The sequence below is a fragment of the Delphinapterus leucas genome, chromosome 19, assembly GCF_059928025.1.
Source record: "Delphinapterus leucas isolate spDelLeu-1000000601 "Yukka" chromosome 19, BTC_Dleu_Yukka2, whole genome shotgun sequence".
In the NCBI taxonomy this organism is placed as follows: Eukaryota; Metazoa; Chordata; class Mammalia; order Artiodactyla; family Monodontidae; genus Delphinapterus; species Delphinapterus leucas.
Genome location: NC_143147.1, coordinates 50,052,178 through 50,079,682, shown reverse-complemented (window position 1 = coordinate 50,079,682; position 27,505 = coordinate 50,052,178). Strand labels below are relative to the sequence as shown.

At 37.3% G+C, this 27,505-nt stretch overlaps 1 protein-coding gene across 1 annotated transcript; it reads left to right on the top strand.

Annotated features, from left to right (window-relative positions):
- The first annotated feature begins 167 nt into the window (after nt 1–167).
- On the top strand, nt 168–26,088 carry TOP2A (DNA topoisomerase II alpha). Its single transcript, XM_022558093.2, has 35 exons — nt 168–337; nt 1,208–1,363; nt 1,580–1,670; nt 2,084–2,147; nt 3,652–3,797; nt 3,991–4,088; nt 4,343–4,555; nt 4,900–5,073; nt 5,262–5,363; nt 5,478–5,615; nt 6,987–7,125; nt 8,145–8,302; nt 8,603–8,728; nt 9,375–9,485; nt 9,630–9,735; nt 9,827–9,936; nt 10,190–10,282; nt 10,691–10,805; nt 10,896–11,017; nt 12,226–12,374; nt 14,119–14,350; nt 14,536–14,670; nt 14,795–14,995; nt 15,174–15,369; nt 17,285–17,376; nt 17,480–17,644; nt 17,769–17,852; nt 18,739–18,921; nt 19,240–19,330; nt 22,449–22,601; nt 22,821–22,944; nt 23,065–23,108; nt 23,528–23,668; nt 24,110–24,309; nt 24,984–26,088. Exons 1-35 carry the CDS (start codon nt 317–319, stop codon nt 25,110–25,112), a joined length of 4,602 nt encoding a protein of 1,533 aa, XP_022413801.2. The 5' UTR covers nt 168–316; the 3' UTR covers nt 25,113–26,088.
- The last annotated feature ends 1,417 nt before the right edge of the window (nt 26,089–27,505 follow it).

Sequence of the window (27,505 nt, the reverse complement as noted above, 5' to 3'; positions counted from 1 at the left end):
TGGTGCCTTTTGAATGTCCTCTAGTCCCGCTTCCCTTGCCTAATTGGTTCATTCGAACGGGCCCCCGGCCAGCTCAGTCATTCATTGGTGAATATAAAAGGACAGCTCTGATTGGCTTTTCTGATCGGTGCCAGTGAGAGCGCCTCAGGGATTGGCTTACCTGGTTTGGGCGGGCTAGCGGGACGCTCAAACCGGAGTGGAAGCGCTCTCTTAACCGACGAACGTCTGTGGAGAAGAGGTTTGCTCCGTGATTGTCTCAATTTGCTCCGGCTTAGTCGCTTGCAGGGTTCTCGAGCCGTCCTTCACGACCGTCACCATGGAGATGTCGCCACTGCAGGTACGGCTCGCGGAAGGGTCGCGTCGCGGGGCCTCAACGCGGTCCGGCATCCCTTCGGCTGCCTGTGAGAGAGGGAGGCGCCTGGGCTGTGGTCCGGCAGAGGCTGACTGGGAGCCGGTGTTCCGCGTCGATCCGGGTCCCCTGGGCTCGGCGTGATCGCGAATAGGCTGAAACCCCTTTCTTGTGCTAATAGTGAAGTATTATCGGCTAACCTGGCTTCTAGGGTGTGCAGTTGTGTTTTTACTGTGCCTAGGAATTCACTTAGTCTTGGAGTAGATCGGTGGGATCATGGTCCGCGTGGGGCTTTAAGCGGCACAGACAGATGCTCTCCTCTTCTACCTGGGGCTGAAAATGGGATTGAACGCCCCTGACCTTGGAAGGTGCAGAGCAAGGCACAGGGTTCCCACCGTGCTGCCGGCAGCCCCGAGGTGCTCAAAATACATCCCTCCAGTGTTCAAAACGTTAACGTGCCCAAAGGATGGGACCCATAGCCTCGCAAACTGCTGCTGCTGCTGCTGAACTAGAATCTATTATTTGCCTGGGACCTAGTAGGCACTCAGTAAATATGTGTGGAGTAGGTGAAAGACGGGGGTGTATGCTGTTGATGGCGTCTAACACGTAAAAATATTTCCATGTCAGACACACTTGGCAAAATAATATGTCAATTTAAACGGACGCCTGGGAACCTGGCTGCAGTAACTTAAACTGCCATGTTTGTACAAAACGATGTCAGCTCCACTGATAACTACTAAAAGGCTGTGATTTGTTTTAGTGTGTGTAAGCAGATCGCTATGATAGGTGTTTTGTTTATGGTTTCTGATAAACCCGTGACTCAAAATACCTCCTCTTCAATTTTTAAAAAATTGTCAGCCTGTAAGTGACAATATGCAAGTCAACAAAACAAAGAAAAATGAAGATGCTAAGAAAAGACTGTCTATTGAAAGAATCTACCAAAAGAAAACACAACTGGAACATATTCTGCTCCGCCCAGACACCTACATTGGCTCTGTGGAATCAGTGACCCAGGTAAAACCAAGCTAATTAAATGCAGTTACTAAGTAGTTAAAATGTGTACTTTTCCAGGTTAATTTTCTGTACTTCATTTACTTGGAGTGTCACTGGAACTGACCTAATCTATCATGTATATTATCCTACTAATCCAGAAGACTTTACAGTAATCATGATGGTAAAATAGAATAAATATATGGTCAAAGTAACCATATTTCTTTGCCTTATTTCCAGCAAATGTGGGTTTACGATGAAGATATTGGCATTAACTGTAGGGAAGTCACTTTTGTTCCTGGTTTGTACAAAATCTTTGATGAGATTCTAGGTGAGTGTATTCTTTTTTTTTTTAAACATCTTTATTAGAATATAATTGCTTAACAAGGTTGTGTTAGTTTCTGCTGTATAACAAAGTGAATCAGCTATATGCAGGCGAGTATATTCTTTAATACAAAGGTCCACTGGTCAGATCCTTTCTAAGAAGTTTCATTCCCAGCAAACCCTCTGTAGCCAGAAATCCTATCTTTTCAAACAACAGTTGGCAAAGGTGAGGCAGTCTCCTGGAATCTAGGAAGTTGACTTCTTTCCTAGAAACAGGCCTATGAATAAAACTTGCTAAGTGAACCTCATTAATGTTATTCCTGTGCTGCTTGCGATTTTTTTCTTTTTATGTCTTAGAGTTAAAGGATGTTTTTTAAAATACTTTAATTTTTTACCAATGTGTATTTTATCTTCTTTCAGTCAATGCTGCAGACAACAAACAAAGGGACCCAAAAATGTCTTGTATTAGAGTCACAGTTGACCCGTAAGTCTCTTGCTTAGTCTTTTGTTTTTTATAGCTCATTGTTACTGTTAGTTGCATTTACTTTGATTTATAGTAAAGTTGGCTTTTTTTTATTTTTTTATTTATTTTTCTTTTTTTTTTAGGAGTTTATTAATTAATTAATTAATTTTTGCTGTGTTGGGTCTTCGTTCCTGTGCAAGGGCTTTCTCTAGTTGTGGCAAGCGGGGGCCACTCTTCATCGCGGTGCGCGGGCCTCTCACTGTCGCGGCCTCTCTTGTTGCGGAGCACAGGCTCCAGACACGCAGGCTCAGTAGCTGTGGCTCACGGGCCTAGTTGCTCTGCGGCATGTGGGATCTTCCCAGACCAGGGCTCGAACCCGTGTCCCCTGCATTAGCAGGCAGATTCTCAACCACTGCGCCACCAGGGAAGCCCCCTGGCTTTTTTTTAAATGGGAGTTTGCAAAAGTGCAGAAAGGTAGAAGGCTAAAATGAACAATCTATGATACCTACAATCGAGATCCAACAGTTATCAACACTTTGCCATATTTGCTCCATCTATATTTTTTCTGAATCATTTCAAAATAAATTACAGACATTATGACACTTCATCCCTAAATATTTTAGTAAGCATCTCCACTAACTGCTCTAAGTATTCTGGAGTCTATAGCTGCAACTTTTTCTCATGATGCTATTCAAATAGTAAACCAGCAGGTGGTGATAGAGAATAATTTGATCTAACATTTCTGCTTATAAATGTCCCCCTTTGTGGGTAGTCAGGGTGTTGCTTCCCCTTGTTATTAGCCTGATGAGTTATAACATAAACTATACTTTAGACTCTTTTTGGGAAACGTGTTAATGATGTACTCAAATGCTCCTAAGGACTTGATATCATAGTCTTTTAAAAGTGTTAAGCTAGATTTAGTTAGTCTTTTTTGTAGATAATACTCAGTACTATTTGTAATAAGAACCATAGTTTGTTTCCGGTTATAACTAAAATATATTATCTTCTGAGAATTAAAATAACTAAGAGATAAGTAAGTCCAAATAAATTTTTAGCATTTTATTAGCGAGCAGGGAAGTTTACAATTAATCATGTCCTTTCATATTTGTTTTGCAATGTACTTTGTTGGGTGGGAAAGCTAAGGGTGCTGGGACAGTACAGATGATCCCCTTAAAAGTGATATAATAATATTGTTTCCAAATTTTGTCCTTTTCTTTCCATTGGGCATAAATCATTTCCCTTTGTTTATCCTAACATTTTAAAATTTCCTATTTTTTCAATATTATCAGTGTCTGCTCAGGTGTTGGAAAAGGATTGATTTTTTTTTTTCCTCTGGGCTCCTATTTCAGGAGTGTTAGGAACTAAGCATGCCGACGTTCAAAAGGTATATATGAAAAAGCGTCATAAAGAAATTGAGACTTGTGAACTCATGTATTTTAGAGATAATAATATTTAAATATTAAAAAATATTAAGCACTAATTTAATATCTGTTTTATAAAAAATTTTTCACTCTTCTTTTCTTAGGGAGAATAATTTAATTAGTATATGGAATAATGGAAAAGGTATTCCTGTTGTTGAACACAAAGTTGAGAAGATGTATGTCCCAGCTCTCATCTTTGGACAGCTCCTAACTTCTAGTAACTATGATGATGAAGAAAAGAAAGTAACGGGTAGAGTATTGAGGAAAATAAAAAACATATTGGTTGCTGAAAAAAAATACATCTTTTAAATGACTGTCTGTGGCATAAAGGTTAAAAGCATGGAAATAAATCTCTGTAATTGAATAACATTGCCAGTGATTAAGAAATAAAGCTGTTAATGAGATAAGAACAATTAAATAGTGTTTTACATTTATTTGCCCAGGTGGTCGAAATGGCTATGGAGCCAAATTGTGTAACATATTCAGTACCAAATTTACTGTGGAAACAGCCAGTAGAGAATACAAGAAAATGTTCAAACAGGCAAGTAAATAGGTATCTTGTGCCTTGATTATAAATTGTACTATAGCAATTTATATTGGTATTAATGGTTTAACATAATTATAAGCTATTACATCATGGGAAATTATTCATAAACATATATTGGGGGGGTGGGGGGATTTTTGGTTTTTGTTTGTTTGGGAGGGTTTTTTAGGACTTGTAAATTTGCGTTATTTAGTTCTAGTTTGTGAGATTACTTGAATTTTTTCTCTCTCCTCTATTCTTTATTTCCATAGACATGGAGGGATAACATGGGGAGAGCTGGTGAGATGGAACTCAAGCCCTTTAGTGGAGAAGATTATACATGTATTACCTTCCACCCTGATTTGTCTAAGTTTAAAATGCAAAGCCTAGACAAAGATATTGTTGCACTGATGGTTAGAAGAGCATATGATATTGCTGGATCCACTAAAGATGTCAAGGTCTTTCTCAATGGAAATAAGCTTCCAGTAAGTACTTTCCTGGGTGTGGGCAATGAGGGACTATTGTGATCATTGTCAAAGGCAATGCTGATTTTTTTTTTCCATCCCATATATTTTTCTTAACCACTTCTCAAATATGTTCCTGTAAAGAAAACATTATGCTACATTTTTTTAAATCAGTTAGCTCATTTTAAGTTCACTAAAGTCTTTCTCAAAGAATCTCCCAAATAAATCCTTTTGCGTCTTTTAATGACCATCCTCTTATGCCCATCAGTGAACACCATTTCATTAGTTTTGAAAAATCTTTACAATCTACTTTTTAATTTACTTTAAATAAATTTTTCATACTATCATTTTTAATTCCTGTTTAGATAAAAGGATTCCGTAGCTATGTAGATATGTATCTGAAGGATAAGGTAGATGAAACTGGCAATCCACTGAAAATTATCCATGAACAAGTAAACCCCAGGTGGGAAGTGTGTTTAACAATGAGTGAAAAAGGCTTTCAGCAAATCAGCTTTGTCAACAGCATTGCTACTTCCAAGGTAATTTTATTTTTGAATTATTAATCATGATTTACCTTTACATATAAGAATTATTGTTTAAATTTATAAAATGAACTTGAATATTTGGCTACCTCGGCGTAAAGGAAGCTAAATTAGATTTTTTTTAATGTTTTATTATTATAATTTTGCGGGTAATGAATTTACAGTTTGCTATTTTTCCTCATTAGGGTGGCAGACATGTTGATTATGTAGCTGATCAGATTGTGACTAAACTTGTTGATGTGGTGAAGAAAAAGAACAAGGGTGGTGTTGCAGTAAAAGCACATCAGGTATGATACTTTAACACAGTGTTCTTTTTCTAAAGTCAAGAAATAAGAGAAAGGCTATAAATAAAGCAAGGCATGAGTAAGGTTTTAGTGATTTATTATCAACTTTTACTGCAGGTAAAAAATCACATGTGGATTTTTGTGAATGCCTTAATTGAAAACCCAACCTTCGACTCCCAGACAAAAGAGAACATGACTTTACAAGTCAAGAGTTTTGGATCAACGTGCCAGTTGAGTGAAAAATTCATCAAAGCTGTGAGTACTTAGAGGAAAATAAAAAATAGAAGCACCTTCCTTTATTTTCCATTGCCCTTCTCACCCCTTTATTTCTCAGCAGAAATAAAGCTTCCTCCCAAGTCGTCTCACTCTGAAAAGGAAATAAAAAAACAACTCTTACCTCTTACCAGGTCTTACCAAGCCCTTAATTACCATCTGTACACCATCTATATTTACCCATTACATGTCACCAGTTTAGATCACTTCTGAATTTAACCCATCTAACTGCTTACCAAGCGTTGAATGCCTAAAGTTGCTCTCAGTGGACACATCCAAAACTGAATTAGTTCTCTCCGTACTAACTGATCGCCATACAAGGAACTCCCCCACCCCCAGAAAACAAAACTATTTCCTGTTTTAGTCAAAGGCCCCAACTAACCACTAGGTTGCATAAATCTAAATCCAAATTCCTTAATTTGGCCTGCAAGACCCTGCCATTTCCAACCTCATCTCAGTACCACTTTTCCTACATTATCTAAGCTTCACTTCTACTGGCTTTAAATTACTCAAAAGCAGAGTACTCTTCCCTTCCTTAGAGCTTTTTCACATTTCAGGCAGAGGATTACTCTGCCTGAAATGCTTTACACTTGGCTATTTTAAGTCTTTTTTTTTTTTTAATATTTATTTATTTATTTATGCATGCTGTGCCGGGTCTTAGTTGTGGCACGTGGGATCTTCATTGCAGTATGCGGGATCTTCATTGCAGCATGCGGAATCTTTAGTTGCAGCATGCGGACTTCTTAGGTGCGGCATGCAGACTCTAGATGCAGCATGTATGCAGGATCTAGTTCCCTGACCAGGGATCGAACCCAAGGCCCCTGCATTGGGAGCACAGAGTCTTACCCAGTGGACCAAAGGGAAGTCCCCAACTACTTTAGGTCTTAAATGTCATTTCCTCAGGAAAACTTTTACTTTCTACTTCTTTCCCTAAGTTTGTTCCCATATAACACTGGACATGCATTACTATATGTAACATGCTTTTCACTTATCTATAACACCTGTCACACTTGTAATTTCTCATTTTATTTCTGTCTTCCTCGTAGTAAACTAAACTCCTTGAGGACAAGGACCATGTCTAATTTGTTTTAACCAATAGATCTCCACATGCAGCTCAGTGCCTGGCACAATATAAGTATGTAGTCAGTAAATATTTATTGAATGAATGAACCCAAAGGAAGCAGCTCCCTCAGTAGTGGTAACCTGAGGCAGGAAGATGTGCCACCCTCTATCCAGACATTACTTTTCTACCTCTTTTCATCTTTGAATTCTTTTTATTTTTGTGTGAGCTCATTTGTACTCCAGATTTCTGACAGAACTCTTCTTCCCTAACATGAATCCTCTCATTTTCAGGCAATTGGCTGTGGTATTGTAGAAAGCATACTAAACTGGGTGAAATTTAAGGCCCAAGTCCAGTTAAACAAGAAGTGTTCAGCTGTAAAACATAACAGAATCAAAGGAATTCCCAAACTTGATGATGCCAATGATGCAGGTACACATTTAATAATGTTTCCAAACTTTAAATATTGTAGTTCAGTTATTTGTTTTATTCATTAACAGCATACTGTGGGTATTTTTCCCTTGACACTTAATACTCAATGGAATATTTGTACTTTGTTAAGAATCAACCAGTTCCCTGTTATTGAACACTTGGGTCATTTCAATTTTTAGCTGTTAAAAGTAGTGTTGAGATGATTATTTTGGGGTATAAAACAAGAATGTTTATACAGTAATCTATTACCTAATGTAGAGGAGAAAAAAGTCTTCTCAACCTTCTTAGGTCCCTGGCTATCTCTGAAAATTAAACTGACAAAGACAGATTAACAGGAAAAAAGCATGTGAATTTATTTAATATGATTTTTTATGACACCAGAAAATTGTAAGGAAATGCAGACCCAAAGAAATGGTTAAACCTAAGTGGTTTTATGTTAGCTTTGATGAAGAATGGAAAGTTGTGGAAAGATATGATAGGATAATGATTATGAGCTAAGTATAGTAAACTTGGGGAAACTTAGCAAGGCTTTTTCATTCAGATTCTTCTTGGTGACCCTCAATCTTGGATTAGAATATTCCTTTCCACCAGGTATAAAGAGGGCATCTCCTCATGAGGGTCTTACGACATGCTTCAGGGGCGAAGTTTAACGGGGAGGTCAGGAGATCTTTCTGCTTCTACCATTTTCTCAAAATTCCCTCAGCTTGAGATATTCAGTATGCCAAGGTGCCATATCTTGGGGTAGCATGTCTTAAACCTCATCACCAACAAATATATTAAATGTAATATGATTAAATGAATGTTTAGCAACAGTATAATTGTCATGAGAAATTAGTCTAAGAAGCTTAAGACTTTATTAACTTACAAACTTAAGCTAAACTATGTATCTAATTACTTAGCTCCATTTGACTCCTCAGCCAACTTGTTATGAATTGTAAATTATTTGTGTTTTATCACATGTCTGAGTTAGTATATTTGAGGTTGAACTAAATGTGCTAATATTAATTTGTTTATTTTAGGAGGTCGAAACTCCACTGAGTGTACACTTATCCTGACAGAGGGAGACTCAGCTAAAACTTTGGCTGTTTCAGGCCTTGGTGTGGTTGGGAGAGACAAGTACGGGGTTTTCCCTCTTAGAGGAAAAATGCTTAATGTTCGAGAAGCTTCTCATAAACAGGTAGAATATATAAAAACTATCTTCAGAATCTAAATCTAATTTTGTAATGCAGGACTTCATGCTTGTATTTCATTCCTTTATTGGGCATTTTGAAATACATCTTGGATATTTTTTTGTTATTTTAGGAAATTGGGTACACTGTAGCATATCTTAACAGATCTTTCTGCTTACGGACGTATAGGCTAGTAACTCAAAATACTGGAGTTCAAGAAAACCCAAGCAACATATACTGTTGTAATTCTTTGTTCTTTTAAAGTTTATAAACAAAATAGTACTTTTTTGGCTATACATCCATTTCAGATAATGGAAAATGCTGAAATTAACAATATAATCAAGATTGTGGGTCTTCAGTACAAGAAAAACTATGAAGATGAAGATTCATTGAAGACTCTGCGTTATGGGAAGATAATGATTATGACAGATCAGGTCAGATTTGTTATCAAATATTTTAAATTTTAAATTTTATTTATTTATTTATTTATTTTTGGCTGTGTTGGGTCTTCATTGCTGTGCGCTGGCTTTCTCTAGTTGCAGCAAGCAGGGGCTACTCTTCGTTGCAGTGCACAGGCTTCTCATTGCGTTGGCTTCTTTTGTTGCGGAACACGGGCTCTAGGCATGCGGGCTTCAGTAGTTGTGGCACACGGGCTCAGTAGTTGTGGTGCACGGGCTTAGTTGCTCCGCGGTACGTGGGATCTTCCAGGACCAGGGTTCGAACCCGTGTCCCCTGCATTGGCAGGCGGATTCTTAACCACTGTACCACCAGGGAAGCCCGATAGCAAATATTTTAGATTGTTAACCTAAATTAAACACATCTTATTGTTGCATTGCTTTTCTGCCATGAAAGGAAATTACTTAACTGGAGCTTTGTTCATTATTTTTAATCCACATCTAATAAGATATATTATGTTTGTATTTTATGTATATTACATATATAAGTTAAGTGAGTCTGAATTTGAATAGCCTTTTTTTTAATCCCCATAGAAAAAATTTTGAGAAATTACCAGTAAGTCGATCATAATCTTTTTAGTTTCTAAACAATTCTTTTGTGTTTTGGCTTTCCAAATATTTCTAGGACCAAGACGGTTCCCATATCAAAGGCTTGCTGATTAATTTCATCCATCATAACTGGCCCTCTCTTCTGCACCATCGTTTTCTGGAGGAATTTATCACTCCCATTGTAAAGGTATACTAATTTCTAAGATACCATAATGGATATTTTAAGGCCCTTCTCCTCAACCCTGGATACACATATAACCCCAGTGATGTATGATGGTATGCAGGGGACCCAGAAGTGTGGAAAGCCACAGCAATGTGTTTTTTACCTCAGGTGTCTAAAAACAAGCAAGAAGTGGCATTCTATAGCCTTCCTGAGTTTGAAGAATGGAAGAGTTCTACACCAAATCATAAAAAATGGAAAGTCAAGTATTACAAAGGTTTGAAATGAAACTCACATAGAACTTCTCATTTTGTTATATACCATTGTACAATATTATATGGAGTAACTTGGTGTTCTTGGTTTTGTAGGTTTGGGCACCAGCACATCAAAAGAAGCTAAAGAGTACTTTGCAGATATGAAAAGACATCGTATCCAATTCAAATATTCAGGTCCTGAAGATGATGCTGCAATCAGCCTGGTGAGTTTGAGTGTATTTCATACATACCTTCTAGTTTTAGAAGTCAATGCTTCAACTATTCAATTGAAACATTTAAATTTTCATATAATAAAATGTTTTATAAAATAGATTGTTTTTAGTAAGCATATCCCAAAGAAAGGAGCCAGATATTTTGGAAACTGAGTTTTTGTTGTTTATTTGTTAACTTTTTATAGAAGAAATATTTTGGAACCTATTCGTGCCAGTGACATCTTTTTCATCTTCTAATTTGTAGGCCTTTAGCAAAAAACAGATAGATGATCGAAAGGAATGGTTAACTCATTTCATGGAAGATAGAAGGCAACGAAAGTTACTTGGCCTTCCTGAGGTAAAAAAAAGTTAAATATATCTCACAAAATGTACTATTTATTACCTTTAGAATTGACATTATAGCAAATTAAAGTTACTGAATAATAAGTACCTCAGTTAAAAAGTTAATGGATAACTATTTATAAATATCCTTATTCTTATTTAGACTGCTGCATAAATGTATTGGACCTGAAAGAAACTACAGAGTCAATGCACTTTTTTCCTGATTGTGCAGCAATTAAATTCATTTTGTCTTTAAAGCCTATAAAATACTTCATAATTCTTTGCTTTTGAGGGAGTTAACAATTATCATAGAAGTGATAATGCTAACATGTGTCTTTGTTTTATTTTTGTATTAAGCATTGTTAAGACCAGTGATATTTTTTATTTTAAACTAGATCATGTAATATTCTCTTTGGTTCCTCAGGATTACTTATATGGGCAAACTACCACATATCTGACATATAATGACTTCATAAATAAGGAACTTATCCTGTTCTCAAATTCTGATAATGAGAGGTCTATCCCATCTATGGTGGATGGTGAGTTCTATTTTTATCATAAGATGGGAATCAATGCCCCGAAATGGTTAATTTGAGGATATTAATATTTTCACTTCTTTCATTTTAAAGGTTTGAAGCCAGGTCAGAGAAAGGTTTTGTTTACATGTTTCAAACGGAATGACAAGCGAGAGGTGAAGGTTGCCCAGTTAGCTGGGTCAGTAGCTGAGATGTCCTCTTATCATCATGGTGAGGTAAACACATAATCTATAATGTTTCCAGAAAGCATTATAGCAGAAATACCTGCAAAGTCATTCTCCAAACAGTTGATGAAAGTATAAGCTATACATCCATAGTAGAGAACAATGTGGTGAAATATATCAAACTCTAAAATTGCTTATTTTTTGACCTAACAAATCTGTTTATAAAAATAATGTTCCTGTAAGGATACTATAATAGATCAAAAGATATGCAAGGATCTGTGCTCAAAGAGATTTAGTGATGTTTGCTATAACTTTGTTATGCCAAAATTTAGACATGGAAAGTGTCCATCAATTGGAAAATTATTATAAATTATGACACATCTATGAATGGAATCAGTGATATAACTTAAGTAAATCTATATGTACTAACATTGAAGAATGTCCATGTTCTATTGTCAGGTGAGGGAAAAGAAAAAAGAGGCAGAATAATACTTGAAGGATATACTCCAAATTGTTAACTTTGGTTATCGCTGGGAATTGGAAAGGGCAACTTTCCAATTTTTCATATATGTCTAAATTGTTTGACTTTATATCAATACAAACATACACCTGTTCATTTTTTATTTTGTAATTGAAATTGCTTTTTTTGCATTTATTATGTAAAACAGTTTTAAAGAATTAGATTGCCTATAAGTTTCTAGAACTTTAAAGGTAATGATTGTCTTGCTTGTTGCTTCAGTCAAAATATAGCAGGTACTCAGTAAGTGTTCACATAATAAACATTTGTTGAATGCTTAGTATGTACCAAGTATACAAAGATAAATCATACATGTTCTCTACCTTTAAGGTATAATCACAGTTTAACCAGAGGATTATATCACACACACACACACACACACACACACACACACACACACACACCCGTATAGAATAGTGATACATGCTAGAATAGAAATGAGCAAAGTGTTTCACACAAAGGAGGAAATATTTCATTCTGCTGAGGGTGAATAGAGGAGCTATACCTTCAAGGTTGAGTAGGACTTGATAGAAATTACTGGAAGGCAAGATCCCTGAACTTGGAGCCAGAATTCTTAGGTTTAGGGTACTACTCCTGCCATGTATTTATCTGGGAAAAGCCAATAAATATCTACACTTCATAAAACCTTACAGGATTATAGTGAAACACACTCATGATAACAAACACGTTATTATCGAGAGACTACAGATTAGATTAATGAATCTTTTCCCCCCACCCACAGATGTCACTAATGATGACCATTATCAATTTGGCTCAGAACTTTGTGGGTAGCAATAATCTGAACCTCTTGCAGCCCATTGGTCAGTTTGGTACCAGGCTGCATGGTGGCAAGGATTCTGCTAGTCCTCGATACATCTTCACAATGCTCAGGTGGGTATGCTTCCGATTTTTTTGTGAATTGCCATTTCCAGTCTTGAAGTATTGTGGGATTTAGTTGACCAAAAATAGAAAAATCCAGTTAATCGGAAAATAGATTTTTGATGCAGATGCTTGGATTATTAATTGCTTGAAACTAGCTCTTTAAAGTTTAACTACGCTACCCTTTGCAAAGAGTAGAAAGTCAAAATTCTATTTCAGTTTGATAGCTTAGCCTTTGTATCCCTTAGAAGTATCGTTTCCTTGCCAAACTATAAATGTTTTTACTCCCATTTCTTTTATTTTATTCTCTTTCTCCATATAGAGCTGTGGTTCTCAACCAGGGTAGATTTTACCCTTCAGGGGACATGTGGCAATGTCTGGAGACATTTTTGATTGTCGTGACTAGGGAGCTATGCCACTGAGGCCAGGGATATTGCTAAACACTCTGTAATGCACAGGGCGGCACCCCCACGGCAAAGAACAAAGATGGCAGTAGTGCCAAGGTTGGGAATCCCTGTAGAGTTTGAGCCGGAGTAAAGAAGAACTTGATTCTTCTTAAATACCACAAGTTGAAATTTTACTTCCTTTACAAGTCTATGGAAAGTACATTATGAGTGGTCAGTTTTCACCTGTCATCTTATTCAACTTTTCAACAGCATAGGGTACGGTAATCACTCCATCCTTGAAAGTCTTCTTTCATTATTTGTCCTCCAAGACACCAGACTGTTGGTTCTCCTCCCTATTAGTCTTCACTGGGTCATTCTCATCTTCCCAACCTCCAAATACTGGCCTGCCCTAGGGCTCCTTCATCAGACCTCTTTCCACTAACTATACTGCCTTCCCATCCATGGATGGTACCTCGTACATCCAGTCTCATAGCTCCAGCCCTACCCTCTAAATTTCATGTCCCCTCTCAACATTTACCACCTGGATGTCTAATAAGTATCTCAAACGTTAAATTCAAAACCATATCCTTAGTCCCCTTCTCAGTAAATGGAAAGCCATCCTTCTAATTCTCAGGCTCAAAATTTGGAGTTACCTTTGACTCCTTTTCTCCACACTTGCATCCCTGTGGGCTCCACATTGGAAAAATACTAAGCCACCCCATTCATTATATTCATACAGACTATTATAGTCTACCATTCTTCTTTCTTTTGACAGCCAATTGATTTTTTAAAATAGGTTACTCTGGTTCAGAACCTTCCAACTTCTTCATTCAGAGAAAAACTAAAGCCCTATTTTAGCAAACCAGACCCTATATGATATGTGCTCCCACTCCCCATGTCTTTTGATTCCATCTCCTACTACCTCTGCTTCAAACACACCTGGCCTCTTTGCCTATAGTCAAACATGCCTTCAGGGCCTCTGACTTACTGGTCCCTCTGCTTGCAGTACTCTTTCTCTCAGTTTCTTCTCTGCTCAAATGTTATCCTATCAGAAAGTGCTTACCATTCCTTAGCATCCCCTCAATCAATCTTAGCTACTTTATTTTTCTATTTAGCATTTACCGTACCGCCTGACAAAATGCCTGTACTAGAATATCTCCCTGTACTGAGCTCCTTAAAGACTGAGGCTTTGTATCTGCAGTGCCTGGCATGTAGAAAGTACTCAATAAATAATATTGGTAAATGAATATTAGTCAGCAAGTAAAGCCAAAGTAATTTTCATGTATATATCTGAGATAACATATGTTCTTTCCGTGAAAGTTGTGTCAAAGCCAATATTTTTCTAAAATAACATTCTTTGTTTTCTTTAGCCCTTTGGCTCGGTTGTTATTTCCACCAAAAGATGATCACACGTTAAAGTTTTTATATGATGACAACCAACGTGTTGAGCCTGAATGGTACATTCCTATTATACCCATGGTGCTGATAAATGGCGCTGAAGGAATTGGTACTGGGTGGTCCTGCAAAATCCCCAACTTTGATGTTCGTGAAGTTGTGAATAACATCAGACGTTTGATGGATGGAGAAGAACCTTTGCCAATGGTAACTATTCTGTGGTACTAGGAACCTTATTAGTTTTCCTCTGGTTTCAGTTCAGCAGTTGATATGGTCAAAGACACAAATAGAAAATTTATTTCATGCTTAATGTTAGATTTATTGTTTAATGCTGTTGGGATTTGTTTTAGTATCACATTTAGAAAATATTCTTTTTTAAAATACTAATTTAGCTTCCAAGTTACAAGAACTTCAAGGGTACTATTGAAGAGCTGGCTCCAAATCAATATGTGATTAGTGGTGAAATGTCTATTCTTAATTCTACAACCATTGAAATCTCAGAGCTTCCCATCAGAACATGGACCCAGGTAAGTAATTATGGGTTTCTTTTTTGATTTTTGTGATAGGGGAAACATTTTTTATACTGATGTTTGTTGAATATTCAGGAGCCTATGTTTGAGAAACTTACAAAAGGATTCTTTCTTTCTTTAGACATATAAAGAACAGGTTCTAGAACCCATGTTGAATGGCACTGAGAAGACACCCCCTCTGATAACAGATTACAGGGAATACCACACAGACACCACTGTGAAGTTTGTTGTGAAGATGACTGAAGAAAAACTGGCAGAGGCAGAGAGAGTTGGACTACACAAAGTCTTCAAACTCCAAACTAGTCTCACATGCAACTCTATGGTATGTCTTGTTTCATGAGAAATATGTATGTTTCCATTTATATTAAAGATTAATATCAATTTTAAAAGGATATCTTAGGCTACTTTTACAGTTTCAAAGGATAAAGTCATTTCTCTAAAACGATTAAAGTTTAGCCAATTTATCTGTTGTTGACTCCAATCTTGTTTTTCTTTTCTAGGTGCTTTTTGACCACGTAGGCTGTTTAAAGAAATACGACACAGTGTTGGATATTCTAAGAGACTTCTTTGAACTCAGGCTTAAATATTATGGATTAAGAAAAGAATGGCTTCTAGGAATGCTTGGCGCTGAATCTGCTAAACTGAATAATCAGGCTCGCTTTATCTTAGAGAAAATAGATGGCAAAATAATCATTGGTATGTTTTTGGAACAATAACTTCCTGTACTAAAATTACTATCGTACCTCACTTCCTTTAAACATTTTTGGTGAGAGAGATGATGGAGAGGGCGGGCAAAATCCATTTATTTCCACTGGTTACACGTACAAGTATTTCTTTCAAATACCTAAATTAGCATTTATAGTTTAAAAGAGATAGCTTTTCCTAGATTGAGCATCGTGAGAAATCAAGATTTAGTTAACATTTAGACAGGAAGAGAACAGAGAGCTAGAAGAGGTCCCAGTGTAAACTGATTGATAAAGAGCAGAGATCAGTCTGATAGAAAAACAAAAAAAGGAAGGAGGATTTTAAATGGCTTATATTATAAGTAAATGGTATACTCAAGACTGAAAGTCATGTCTAAGGGAATTTTTTTAAGACATTCTAGAAGCAACTAAATCAGAGTTTAAGTAACCAGGAAGAAAACAGTTTTGACTAAAGCTGGAGGGTTGAAAGAAATGGCTCAGCTCTGGCCAGAGTAAACTAGAAAAGCCAGGTAACTATGGGTTGTAGTAGCAAGTCCCAAAACATGACAACACAAGTTACCAGTGATCACAGGATCATTTTCTGATGGTACATGAAAATGTTTAACTTAGTAGTTACATGTTCATTTTCATGGATATTTTAAAATACAATAATGATGGCATATCAGTCCCCTAATTTCCCAGATGATATTGCTTAAGACAAAGCTAAAATAAGTAATATTGGATATGACTCAAGGAAAAATAAAAAGTAAAGAGTATTTAGTTGACTGGAATTTAGGAAATACTAGAGACTATCCAGTCTTCTTGAGGAGTAAATATAGAGGGCCTAAAAGTGTGACCTATATCAAGTTAATTGATGAAAGGTGGTACTCAAAACCTCACTCTATTATAGCTAGTAACTCTCAGTGTCCCTCAAAGTCTAACAAATTGACTGCAGTAAACTTTGGGAGAGGGGTGCTATAGAAAAAAGGGAACAAATGCATTATAGGGGACTATAATCAAGAGAAATCAATGTCTGAATGGGTGGCACTAAAAACTTGCCCACTCGGGTGTTGAAATTAAAAGACCAGGGAGGAGACTCCCCTGGTGGCGCAGTGATTAAGAATCCTCCTGCCGGGCTTCCCTGGTGGTGCAGTGGTTGAGAGTCTGCCTGCCGATGCAGGGGACACGGGTTCGTGCCCCGGTCCTGGTAGATCCCACATGCCACCGAGCGGCTGGGCCCGTGAGCCATGGCCGCTGAGCCTGCGCGTCCAGAGCCTGTGCTCCGCAACGGGAGAGGCTCCTCCTGCCAATGCAGGGGACATGGTTTCAAGCCCTGGTCCGGGAAGATCCCACATGCCACAGAGCAACTAAGCCCGTGTGCCACAACTACTGAGCCTGCGCTCTAGAGCTCGCAAGCCACAACTACTGAGCCTGCGTGCCACAACTACTGAAGCCCGCGTGCCTAGAGCCTGTGCTCCGCAACAAGAGAAGCCACCGCAATGAGAAGCCTGCGCACCGCGACGAAGAGTAGCCCTGGCTCGCCGCAACTAGAGAAAGCCCATGAGCAGCAGTGAAGACCCAACACAGCCAAAAATAAATAATAAATAAATAAATTTTAAAAATAAATAAATAGAAGACCAGGGAATATAATTGAGGTCAATATTTATCAGAAATAAAGGTTTTGATTGTCTTGTTATTCAAGTTATGATTAAGTCACTACCTCATATATGATTTGACTGCCCCCTTGTGGTAATTTACATTTGTCAGTGGTTTAGGAGCAGACCTGACTATCCACCAGGATGTACAAATTTATGGAAGAAGACAGTTTAATCTCCAGTTTTAATCTTTTCACTTAATATGGTAAAACCTTATCCCTTTCCTAAAATATTGCTCAAAACTACTATCTCTGTTCACATTTGTTTAAACAGAAAACAAGCCTAAGAAAGAATTAATTAAAGTTCTGATTCAAAGAGGTTATGATTCGGATCCTGTGAAGGCTTGGAAAGAAGCCCAGCAAAAGGTAATTTCTTGGTTAGCATTTTCTGTATTATTAAAGACTACGTATAGTCTAATGTCTATGTTTCACATTTCCTATTAAAGCTACATTTTAATTGCTCCTTTAGGTTCCAGATGAAGAAGAAAATGAAGAGAGTGACAATGAAAAGGAAACTGAAAAGAGTGACTCTGTAACAGATTCTGGACCAACCTTCAACTACCTTCTTGATATGCCTCTTTGGTATCTAACCAAGGAAAAGAAAGATGAACTGTGCAAACTAAGAAATGAAAAAGTGAGTTGTTGATGGATAGTACATGTTGCTTGGTTGTATTCCAATGGTGAAAGTAAATTGTGTGCTTTGGGAAAATGCTGTTTATGCACATAAATTAACTTAATTTTCTGACTGTCTTATGAAGGAGCAAGAGCTAGAAACATTAAAGAGAAAGAGTCCATCAGATTTGTGGAAAGAAGACTTGGCTGCTTTTATTGAAGAGCTGGAGGTATGTAGTTTATAATGCCTGTGTTAGAATTTTTATTAATGAAATAATGTATTCTAGCAATATACCTCTTTGTCAAGAAATTTCACAATTGGCAATAGAAAGAATATAGGAGGCATGGAGATACATTCCAAGATAACACATAAAATAACAGATTGTTAGAAACTAGTTAGAATAAAGTAAATGGTGCCAAGAAACATACTACCTAAAAGTTTTTGGACAAAGAGGGGAAAGGGCAGGAGTTGATTTTTCACCTATTGGGACTGAGAAGATAAAGAGAATTCAAACACGGAAGAAAACCAGCCCAGTCCCTCAAGTAAACCTGAAAGGACAAAAACAGTTTCCTTCAGGGCTAGCTAATCAGTAGTTTCAGGAGATCCTCTGTTACCAAAATTGCTAATGTGGTTTGTTCTCCAGTATTATCTTAACATAAGAAAAAGTATTTCATAAATTAAGATAAAAGGCCTAACATGTAGATTTATATTATTGTACTTCAGTTTGGATGTCCAGCTTGTGATCGGTTGATTGGATAAATGTACATTACTGGAATCACGTCCTTTCTTATTTCTTAATTGAGTTTACAAAGTGTGCCTTAATGTTGGTGGTATACTTGATAGAACAGCTTATCACAAATTTATGTTAAGATGTAACAAATTGAAATCAGTTTAACCGTTGCCTTTTATTCTGTCCCTATAAAGTGGCATCGATGCTGTAATGTCTTTGTTAGCTTATAAACTTGCTTTCTTTTTTTTTTTTTCTTACATCTTTATTGGAGTATAATTGGTTTGCAATGGTGTGTTAGTTTCTGCTTTATAACAAAGTGAATCAGTTATACATATGTTCCCATATCTCTTCCCTAAACTTGCTTTCTTATATCAACCTTTTGTAGGCTGTTGAAGCAAAGGAGAAACAAGATGAACAAATAGGACTTCCTGGGAAAGGTGGGAAAGCAAAGGGGAAAAAAACACAAAGGGCAGAAGTTCTGCCTTCTCCATGTGGAAAAAGAGTCATCCCCCAAGTGACCATAGAGATGAAAGCAGAGGCAGAAAAGAAAATTAAAAAAAAAATTAAGGTAATACTCTTGAAAGCATTATACATAAAACACTTTAAATATTTTTCCACTTAAAATTGAACTAATCATAAAACTTCTAATACCATACTCAGGAATTTATCAACTAATCATAACTTTCCTTTCTTATGAGCCTGATATTTTTAATGTTTAAGTATCTTGAAAAAGTCATACCCATACCCTTCTTTATTCAGAGCTCTTAGCCAAAATACAAAGGAAAAAAATCACTCTTTGACAGTTATATATTTGTATATTTGACCTTATATTATTCCAAATAATAAACGGGCAGAACTTAACCATTTTTGTCTTGCTATCTTTTAGAATGAAAATACTGAAGGAAGCCCTCGAGAGGATGGGATGGAAATAGAAGGCCTAAAACAGAGATTAGAAAAGAAACAGAAAAGAGAACCAGGTATTAAAACATTTTAAGGAAAATTAGTTGAGACTAAATTATGTTTGTTACCTAGTACGTTCCATATAGACGTTCAAAAGTTCTTACTGAGGTACATGAAGAAGGGCTATATCTGAAGTATACTTGAACTTCCCTAACATTGTCCTTGGGATTTGATTTATTTTAGAAGAGATCATTTTGTAATGAAATACTTTGTTGGGATCTAAAGAAAGTGTTCAGTTTATTAGATTTCACTTTCTAGCCAGTTATGAGGTTTTAATATATGTAATATATTCATATGTAAAGTTTCTTGAGGACAGTCACCATATCTTAGTCATGTTGTTTTATCCCTAGAGTTCAACACCATGCCTGGGATATACTTAACACTCACTCAGTAAATTAAATAGAGGTAAAAATTCTGTTAACCATTTGATTATGCCTTTACTGAATATCTACTTTTTTCTAACTTCTTCATTGAGATATTCACATACCAAATTCACTCATTTAAAGTGTACCATTCAGTGGTTTTAGTATACTCAGTTTTAGAACAGTTTCTTGTCCTGGAAAGAAACACTGTACCCAATTACTGGTCACCCCCCATTTTCTCCCAACTCCCCCTCCCTCTAGGCAACCACCAATTTACTTTCTGTGTCTAGATTGCCTATTCTGGACATTTCATATGAATGGAATCATATAATACGTTCTTCTGTGGCTGGCTTCTTCACTTAGCATGTTTTCAAGGATCATTCATGTAGTAACATGTATCAATACTTCATTCTATTTTGTTGCCAAATAGTTTTTCATTGTATGAATATACCACATTATATTTATTTGTTCACCAGCTGCTAGATATTTGAATTGTTTCCACTTTGGGGCTTTTATATTTCTTTGGCGAAATGTCTATTCACAGATCCTTTGCCCATTTTTTAATTGGGTTATTTATCTTTTTATTGTTGAGTTAGTTGTAAGAGTTCTTTATATTCCAGATGCCAGACCTTTATCAGATATATGATTCTCAAATATTTTCTGCCAGCCTGTGGATTATCTTTTCATTTTCTTGATGGTGTCCTTTGAAGCACAAGTTTTTAATTTTGATGAAGTCTAATTTATCTTTTTTTTTTCTTTTGTTGCTCATGTTTTTGGTGTCATATCTAATCTTTTGCCAAATCCAAGGTCATTAAGATTTACCCCTAGGGTATTCCCTGGCAGTCTAGTGGTTAGGACTCCATGCTTTCATCGCTATGGGCCCGAGTTCAGTCCCTAGTTGGGGAACTAAGATCCCACAAGCTGTGCGGCATGGCGAAAAAGAAGAAAAGAAAAGATTTACCCCTTATTTTCTTCTAAGAGTTTTTAGTTTTAGCTCTTACATTTAGGTAATTTTGAATTAAGTTGTATATGGCATAAGGAAGGGGTCAACTTCATTCTTTTGCATGTGGATATCCAGTTGACCCAGTACCATATATTGAAAAACCTTCTTCCCTGTTGAATTGTTTTCACCATTGCCAAAAATCTATTGACCATAAATATTAAGGTTTATTTATGGATTCTTAACTATTCCATTGATTGATGTATATGTCTATCCTTGAGTATCTACTTTTGATAGATAACGTTCAGTTCTGTGGGGAATACAAAGATGAATAAAACAAATGGAAACATCTTAGTATTAAAAAGAAGTAATAAAAGTATGTTGTGTGTGCTGTGTTGTGGAAAATTATATATTGGCCTTATAATACAGCACATATTTAACTTTAAACCTACCTAGCAATCGATTAGCATATAAAAGCAGTGAATCAGATAAGTATTTTGAACATTCATGTTTCCCATCACTATCTCAAATCTTGTGAGGACACAAGAAGTGGGGAAGCATGGCACTTACCCTCAAGAGGTTTATCAGGAAAGAAAGGTAAAGTAGTACATACTAGCCATTGTAGGGATTTAGAGAAAGGTGAGATCAGTATGGGTACATGTAGATTGCAGAGGCTTTGTAAAAGAGGTAAAACTTGGTTTAGAGTCTTAAAGATTGGGTAAGATTTAGGTATTCTAGACTGGGAGAAGGCAAATGGACATATAATATGCATGGGACGATGAGAAGGCCCCTTAACAGAATGGAAAATAGTAGAAAATAGTTAAACCAGATTATGGAGAGTTAGAAAACCAGGTTGTTGGAGGAGGGTGGATAAGATTAGATTCAACTAGGAGATATGAAATAGGTAGGTGTATGAAGGAAGAATATGAAGAAAGGACTAAGTCAGATCAATAAGGAGTCTGTCCTTATCTTTGGGCCTAGATGAGGGAAATAAATAGCAAAGGATTGGTATGAGAGACATTTGAGGAAAAGAATTAACAAGACTTAGTGACTTTAAAGCTCCTTAACTCAGCCATTAAATGCTCCTCGAGGTTCGGGCCCAGCCATTCTGTTCCCTTTGAGCTGTTTCCCTCGCCTTGACTTCAGCAGTAACCTTCTGTTGATCTTGCATCTGTTCTTGTGCCTTTCCCATCTCCACACTACAGTCTGAGAGAACTCTAAAATGCAAATCTGGTCATATTGGTTCCCTGTTTAAAACAAAATCCTTAACAAGACCAGCCACTCTCTTGGGACTTCCCCGGTGGTCCAGTAGTTAGACTCCGCCTTCCAATGCAGGCGGCGGCGCAGGTTCGATCCCCGGTCAGTCAGGGAACTAAGGTCCCACATGCCGCGGGGTGCAGCCAAAGATTTTTAAAAAAAGACCAGCCACTCTCCCTCTGACTTCTGTTTTCCAGCCATAATGGATTTCTTTCAGTTTCCTAAGTGCACTATGTTTTCTCACAGGGCTTTGTACATGTTATTTCCTAAACTGGAATGTTTTGTCATCCAGCTCCCTTCAGCTAGTTAACTTAAGCATCTCTTTCTTGGAAAACCCTCTTATTTATATACATATGCATACATACTACATGCCCTATGTAAACATATATACCATGTGGGATTAGATAACCAAAGTATAAGCTCCACAGAAAGGGGGACTATGTCCTTTTCTGTTCACCATTCTATTCCCAGTACTAGCACAGAGTTCAATAAATATTTGAAGGATGGATGGATGATAGATGGAGAAAAGTGAGTCAAAGAATATGTAAACATGGTTAATTCCTATCTCCCTTCCAGGTACCAAGACAAAGAAACAAACTACATTGCCATTTAAACCAGTCAAGAAAGCCAAAAAGAGAAACCCCTGGTCTGATTCGGAATCAGATATAGGCAGTAACGAAAGTAATTTTGATGTCCCTCCCCGAGAAAAAGAGCCACGGAGAGCAGCAAGTAAGAAAGAGTGAAGATTTGAATGGGCAATCTATTTCAAGGCACATAATCCCAGAAATTGTTATATCTTAGAGCAGTAATTACATTTTTGAGAAACTAAAACATCTTTTAGAAGATTAAACTGAAGCTTATATCTTCAGGAAATGTTATATTAATCTGTGGATTAAATATTTCTCCTATTATCCTCTTTGATTCTTTGTATATGTATATTTTTAACAGCAAAAACCAAATTCACAATGGATTTGGATTCAGATGAAGATTTCTCAGATTTTGATGAAAACACTCAAGATGAAGATTGTGTCCCATCAGATGCTAGTCCACCTGGGACCACAACCTCCCCAAAGTAAGCATCCTCTCTAAGAGGGATTTTATCATGATTGTTTTTAATAGCTGATGATATATTCTTTGTTGTTTGACACAGTTAGAATTGGTCATCAGGATTTTTTTATTATTATTATTCTAGACATACTAACAAAGAACTGAAGCCACAGAAAAGTGCCACATCAGGTATGTTAAGTAAAAATACTGAGATGTCTGCTTTACTGGAGCACTGAGGTCCACCCGGCTTCTAACCCGGCCTACATTATCCAAGTCCTGTCTTTGAAAACAAATGTGGGTTCTTGTTAGCATTACATTGATATTGTTCATTAGGTTTAGTTTTGCACGTAAATAGGTTCTACATTTAAACTAAATGTACTAAAGGTAATCATTTGCTTGCCAGGTACTATGCTAGGTGCTAGAGATACAAAAACTTACTGTTCGCTTATGAAGAACTCGGTAATTAGAACAGAGTTATAAAAGTGTGTTTGAAATATTCCAGGAAAGTCACAGACTTTGTGTTTAAATAGAAATTCAGAGCAGGGACAAAAGCAGTAAACAGATTTTCATGTATTGCTTATATGTATTATTTTCCGTTCCATCTGAAGTAACGGACCTTCACGCTGATGATGCCAAGGGTAATGCACCACCTCCTCCAAGCGCTCCTGCTGCTGATTTCCCAGCTGTAACTAAAACCATAAACCCTGTTCCTAAAAAGAATGTGACCGTGAAGAAGACGGCAGCAAAAAGTGAGCCTCAGTCTTTGAGATGGGTTAATATTGGGATTAAGTACTGGCTGCCACAAGTCAGCTTCAACTTTTATTCCCCACATTTACTACAGATATTGAAATCAAGCCTTTACCAAATGAAAACAAATCTTTAGATCTTCATAATCAAAACTGCTAGTCAAAAGGTTTAAAAATAGCATGTTTCTCAAAATGCCAGGTGTTAGTTAGCTCATTTCTATGACAGGGATGGGAGTTAGAAACAGTTGCAAATGTTTAACATGAAGCATATACCTACAAAAAATCATATGCTTAAGAATACTTTGATTCTCTCATGCCTTTCATCTCTGTTAGGTTGTCTTTTCCTATGTTAAATATAAGCAGTCAGCAGGTTGCTAAAGAAGGTTCACTGTGGGAACAATTCAGCTAAGAGTGTCCCTGACAAATTCCTGTGTTCACTTGCAGGTCAGTCTTCCACCTCTACTACAGGGGCCAAAAAAAGGGCTGCACCAAAAGGAACCAAAAAGGATCCAGACTTGGATTCTGATGTCTCTAAAAAGCCTAATCCCCCCAAGACCAAGAGTCACCGCAAAAGGAAGCCGTCCACTTCTGATGATTCCGACTCTAATTTTGAGAAAATGATTTCTAAAGCAGTCACAAGCAAGGTATTTATCCTAGTCAGTCCTTTTGCTGTAGGTATTTTGAAGCACATAACCAAGCTTTGCTCCTAATAATTTGGCACATTTTTAAGGAAATAAATTTAAATCCCATAGTCCGTTAGCCTTTTACTCTATGTAGTTTAGTTGTAAAAAAGTTAAATACGCCACTAATTAGTCAATGAGAGAGTTGCCTTCGGTCTATTTCTTTCCTTCTTTCTATTTTTTTTTAATTAATTTATTTATTTTTGGCCGCGTTGGGTCTTCATTGCTGCACGTGGGCTTTCTCTAGTTGCCGCGAGCAGGGTCTACTCTTCGTTGTAGTACGCGGGCTTCTCACTGTGGTTCTCTTTTGGAGCACGGGCTCTAGGCACGCAGGCTTCAGTAATTGTGGCACGCGGGCTCAGTAGTCGTGGCTTGCGGGCTCTAGAGCGTAGGCTCAGTAGTTGCGGTGCACAGGCTTTGTTGCTCTGAGGCATGTGGGATCTTCCCGGACCAGGGCTCGAACCTGTGTCCCCTGCATTGGCAGGCGGATTCCCTGTGCCACCAGGGAAGTCCCAATTTCTCACTACTCATTAGAAGGTGGAAAACTCCTTGAGTTGTAGTCTGTTGATATATTTTTTGCATCGAAGTTCTGCTGTCAGGTTGACATTGTACAAACTACTTGGGCTTTTCTCTTTTAGAAACCCAAGGAGGACAGCGATGACTTCCATCTGGACTTAGACTCAGCTGTGGCTTCTCGGGCAAAATCGGGACGGACAAAGAAACCTATAAAGTACCTCGAAGAATCAGATGAAGATGATCTGTTTTAAAATGTGAGGTGATTATTTTAAGTAATTGTCTTATTGAGCTCAAGACTGGTTTTAAATTTGTGAATCTCAGTTTCTTCCCCTCTGAATTTAGTTTGGGGAAGGTAGTTTTAATTCAGAACCATCAAAGTGAAGTAGAGCCCAAGTGTCCCTTATCTTTATATGACACTGTCTAAGTAGTGACCATCTCGTGGGATTGTTTTTTTCTCTGCTTTGTATATGTATTGAGTCTGTTTTCTTTTGCCTTTTAAGTCTGATTTTAGGTTCTTCTGGGCTCTGGAGGCAGTTGTGTGGTCACTTCAGCATAATGTAGCTTGACCACTCATTAAGCTAAAATTGGAGCACTTTCACATAAAAGTTTCTACTCTGCCTACTTCCTGTAAATATGAGATACAGCGTGATGAATTTCTCTGTTTTATCTTAGTTTCACAGATAATTTTCCATCAGATAGAACTTTATGTAGTTCCAGTACCAAATACTTCTCGCTCAGCCTTTTATGTGCTGAATTTTTAAGCAGTGAAAAATTGTTCATATTCTTCATATCTTTTTGAATAAGCTGAAGAAAAACACCATGGCTGTGTCTATATAACCTCAACACAGTCAATTGGATGAAGAAAATTAGACCCTAAGTTGAGATTATCTCAACTCTTGACTTGTCCCCTCTGGCTGCCTGTGAGTCTGAATCTCCCAAGGAACAAATTTCTAGGAGGCACTAGATTGCAGAAGAGTCGGGGACAGCATTCTCTCAAAGATCTTATATGTTATATTGATGCCATACTCAGCAGCGAGCTGTTACATCCAGTTTGAGGAAATCTCCATAATTTTCAACTTGTAAACTTTTTAAGACCTTCCTGCATTCGTTATATGTGTGTGAGTTGAGTGGTGTTATCAATGTTTTTCGTAAATATTTACTATGTTTTTTCTATTTAGCTTAATTCCAACAATTTTGTGCTTTAATAAAATGTTGTAGATATTGCAACCCATGATTGTTGCCCATTTTTCCCCCTGCACCACACTCTTTTCCTTGGTCTAAAATATATCCTACTTCACTATTCACTGTAAAATGGTTTTGAGAACTATTCTGATCATTTTCTGATGTGCCTGCTCCTGGCCATAGTGATAGTTCTGAGAGAGAGGCACCATGACCTAACTGGGGCCAACCAGATTTATTCCTGAGATTTTTAAACATGGGTGCTAAATTCACCTCTTCCACACTCAAAAGGCATTGGTCCTACATCAATAAATAACTTTAAATATAAACTTATTTTTTTTAATGATTCCCTACTTTAACAATATTTTGATAAACTAGTCAACTGCTTGATGATATCAATAAGTTATATTGGGGCAACTGGCTAATCATTTAGGGGAAAAAAATTTAGAAAAATCTAACCCCTTCCTCCCATCTTACCAGAAAGTTAAGTTCAAATAGACTTTTTTTTTTTTTTTTTGGTGACACCATGTGGCACGTGGGATCTTATTTCCCCGACCAGGGATAGAACCCATGCCCCCTGCATTGGGAGCATTGGAGTCTTGCTGACTCTGCCAGGGAAGTCCCTCAAGTAGACTGAATATCAAAAACAAAACTAAAGAAGTACTAGAAGAAAAGTAGTCTTGAGTTACAGAGGGATAGCCTAAACATATCCCCAAGGGTGGTGTTGACAAAGATAGGGAAAATGAGCCCTTTCACTAGAACCTGGACGAAAAGGTCAAACTCTTTGTCCCAGCAATTCTCACTTTAAGAAATTTAGTTCAGGAGAATTGGACATGTGCAAAAAGCTATGTAAATACACACAAATGCAAGTTCAAGTAACAAAAGATATCAGTATCCTGGTTACAACATAATTTTACAAAATGCTACCATTGGGGGAAAGTAGGCAAAGTGTACAAGGGATCTCTGTATTATTTCTCACAACTACATGTAAATCTGTAATTATTGCAAAAAAAAGCCACATACAAATATGCCTATTAAAGTTTCTGTAATAGGGCTTCCGTGGTGGCACAGTGGTTAAGAGTCCCCGTGCCGATGCAGGGGACGCGGGTTCGTGCCCCGGTCCGGGAGGATCCCACATGCCGCGGAGCGGCTGGGCCCGTGAGCCATGGCTGCTGAGCCTGCGCGTCCGGAGCCTGTGCTCTGCAACGGGAGAGGCAACAACAGTGAGAGGCTCGCGTACCGCAAAAAAAAAAAAAAAATTTCTGTAATAATAAAATTGAAAGTAAACTAAATGTCCAACAAGAGACATCTGGCAAAACAATTGGTTTAAACAAATTATGGTACAATGAGGAATACTAGGTGCTCATTAAGAATGATCATGCATATTATTTATTGACATAAAAAGGTATTTAGGACATTGCTGAGTGAAGAAAGCAGGTTACAAGTCAAAGGTGAAATCCCTGTC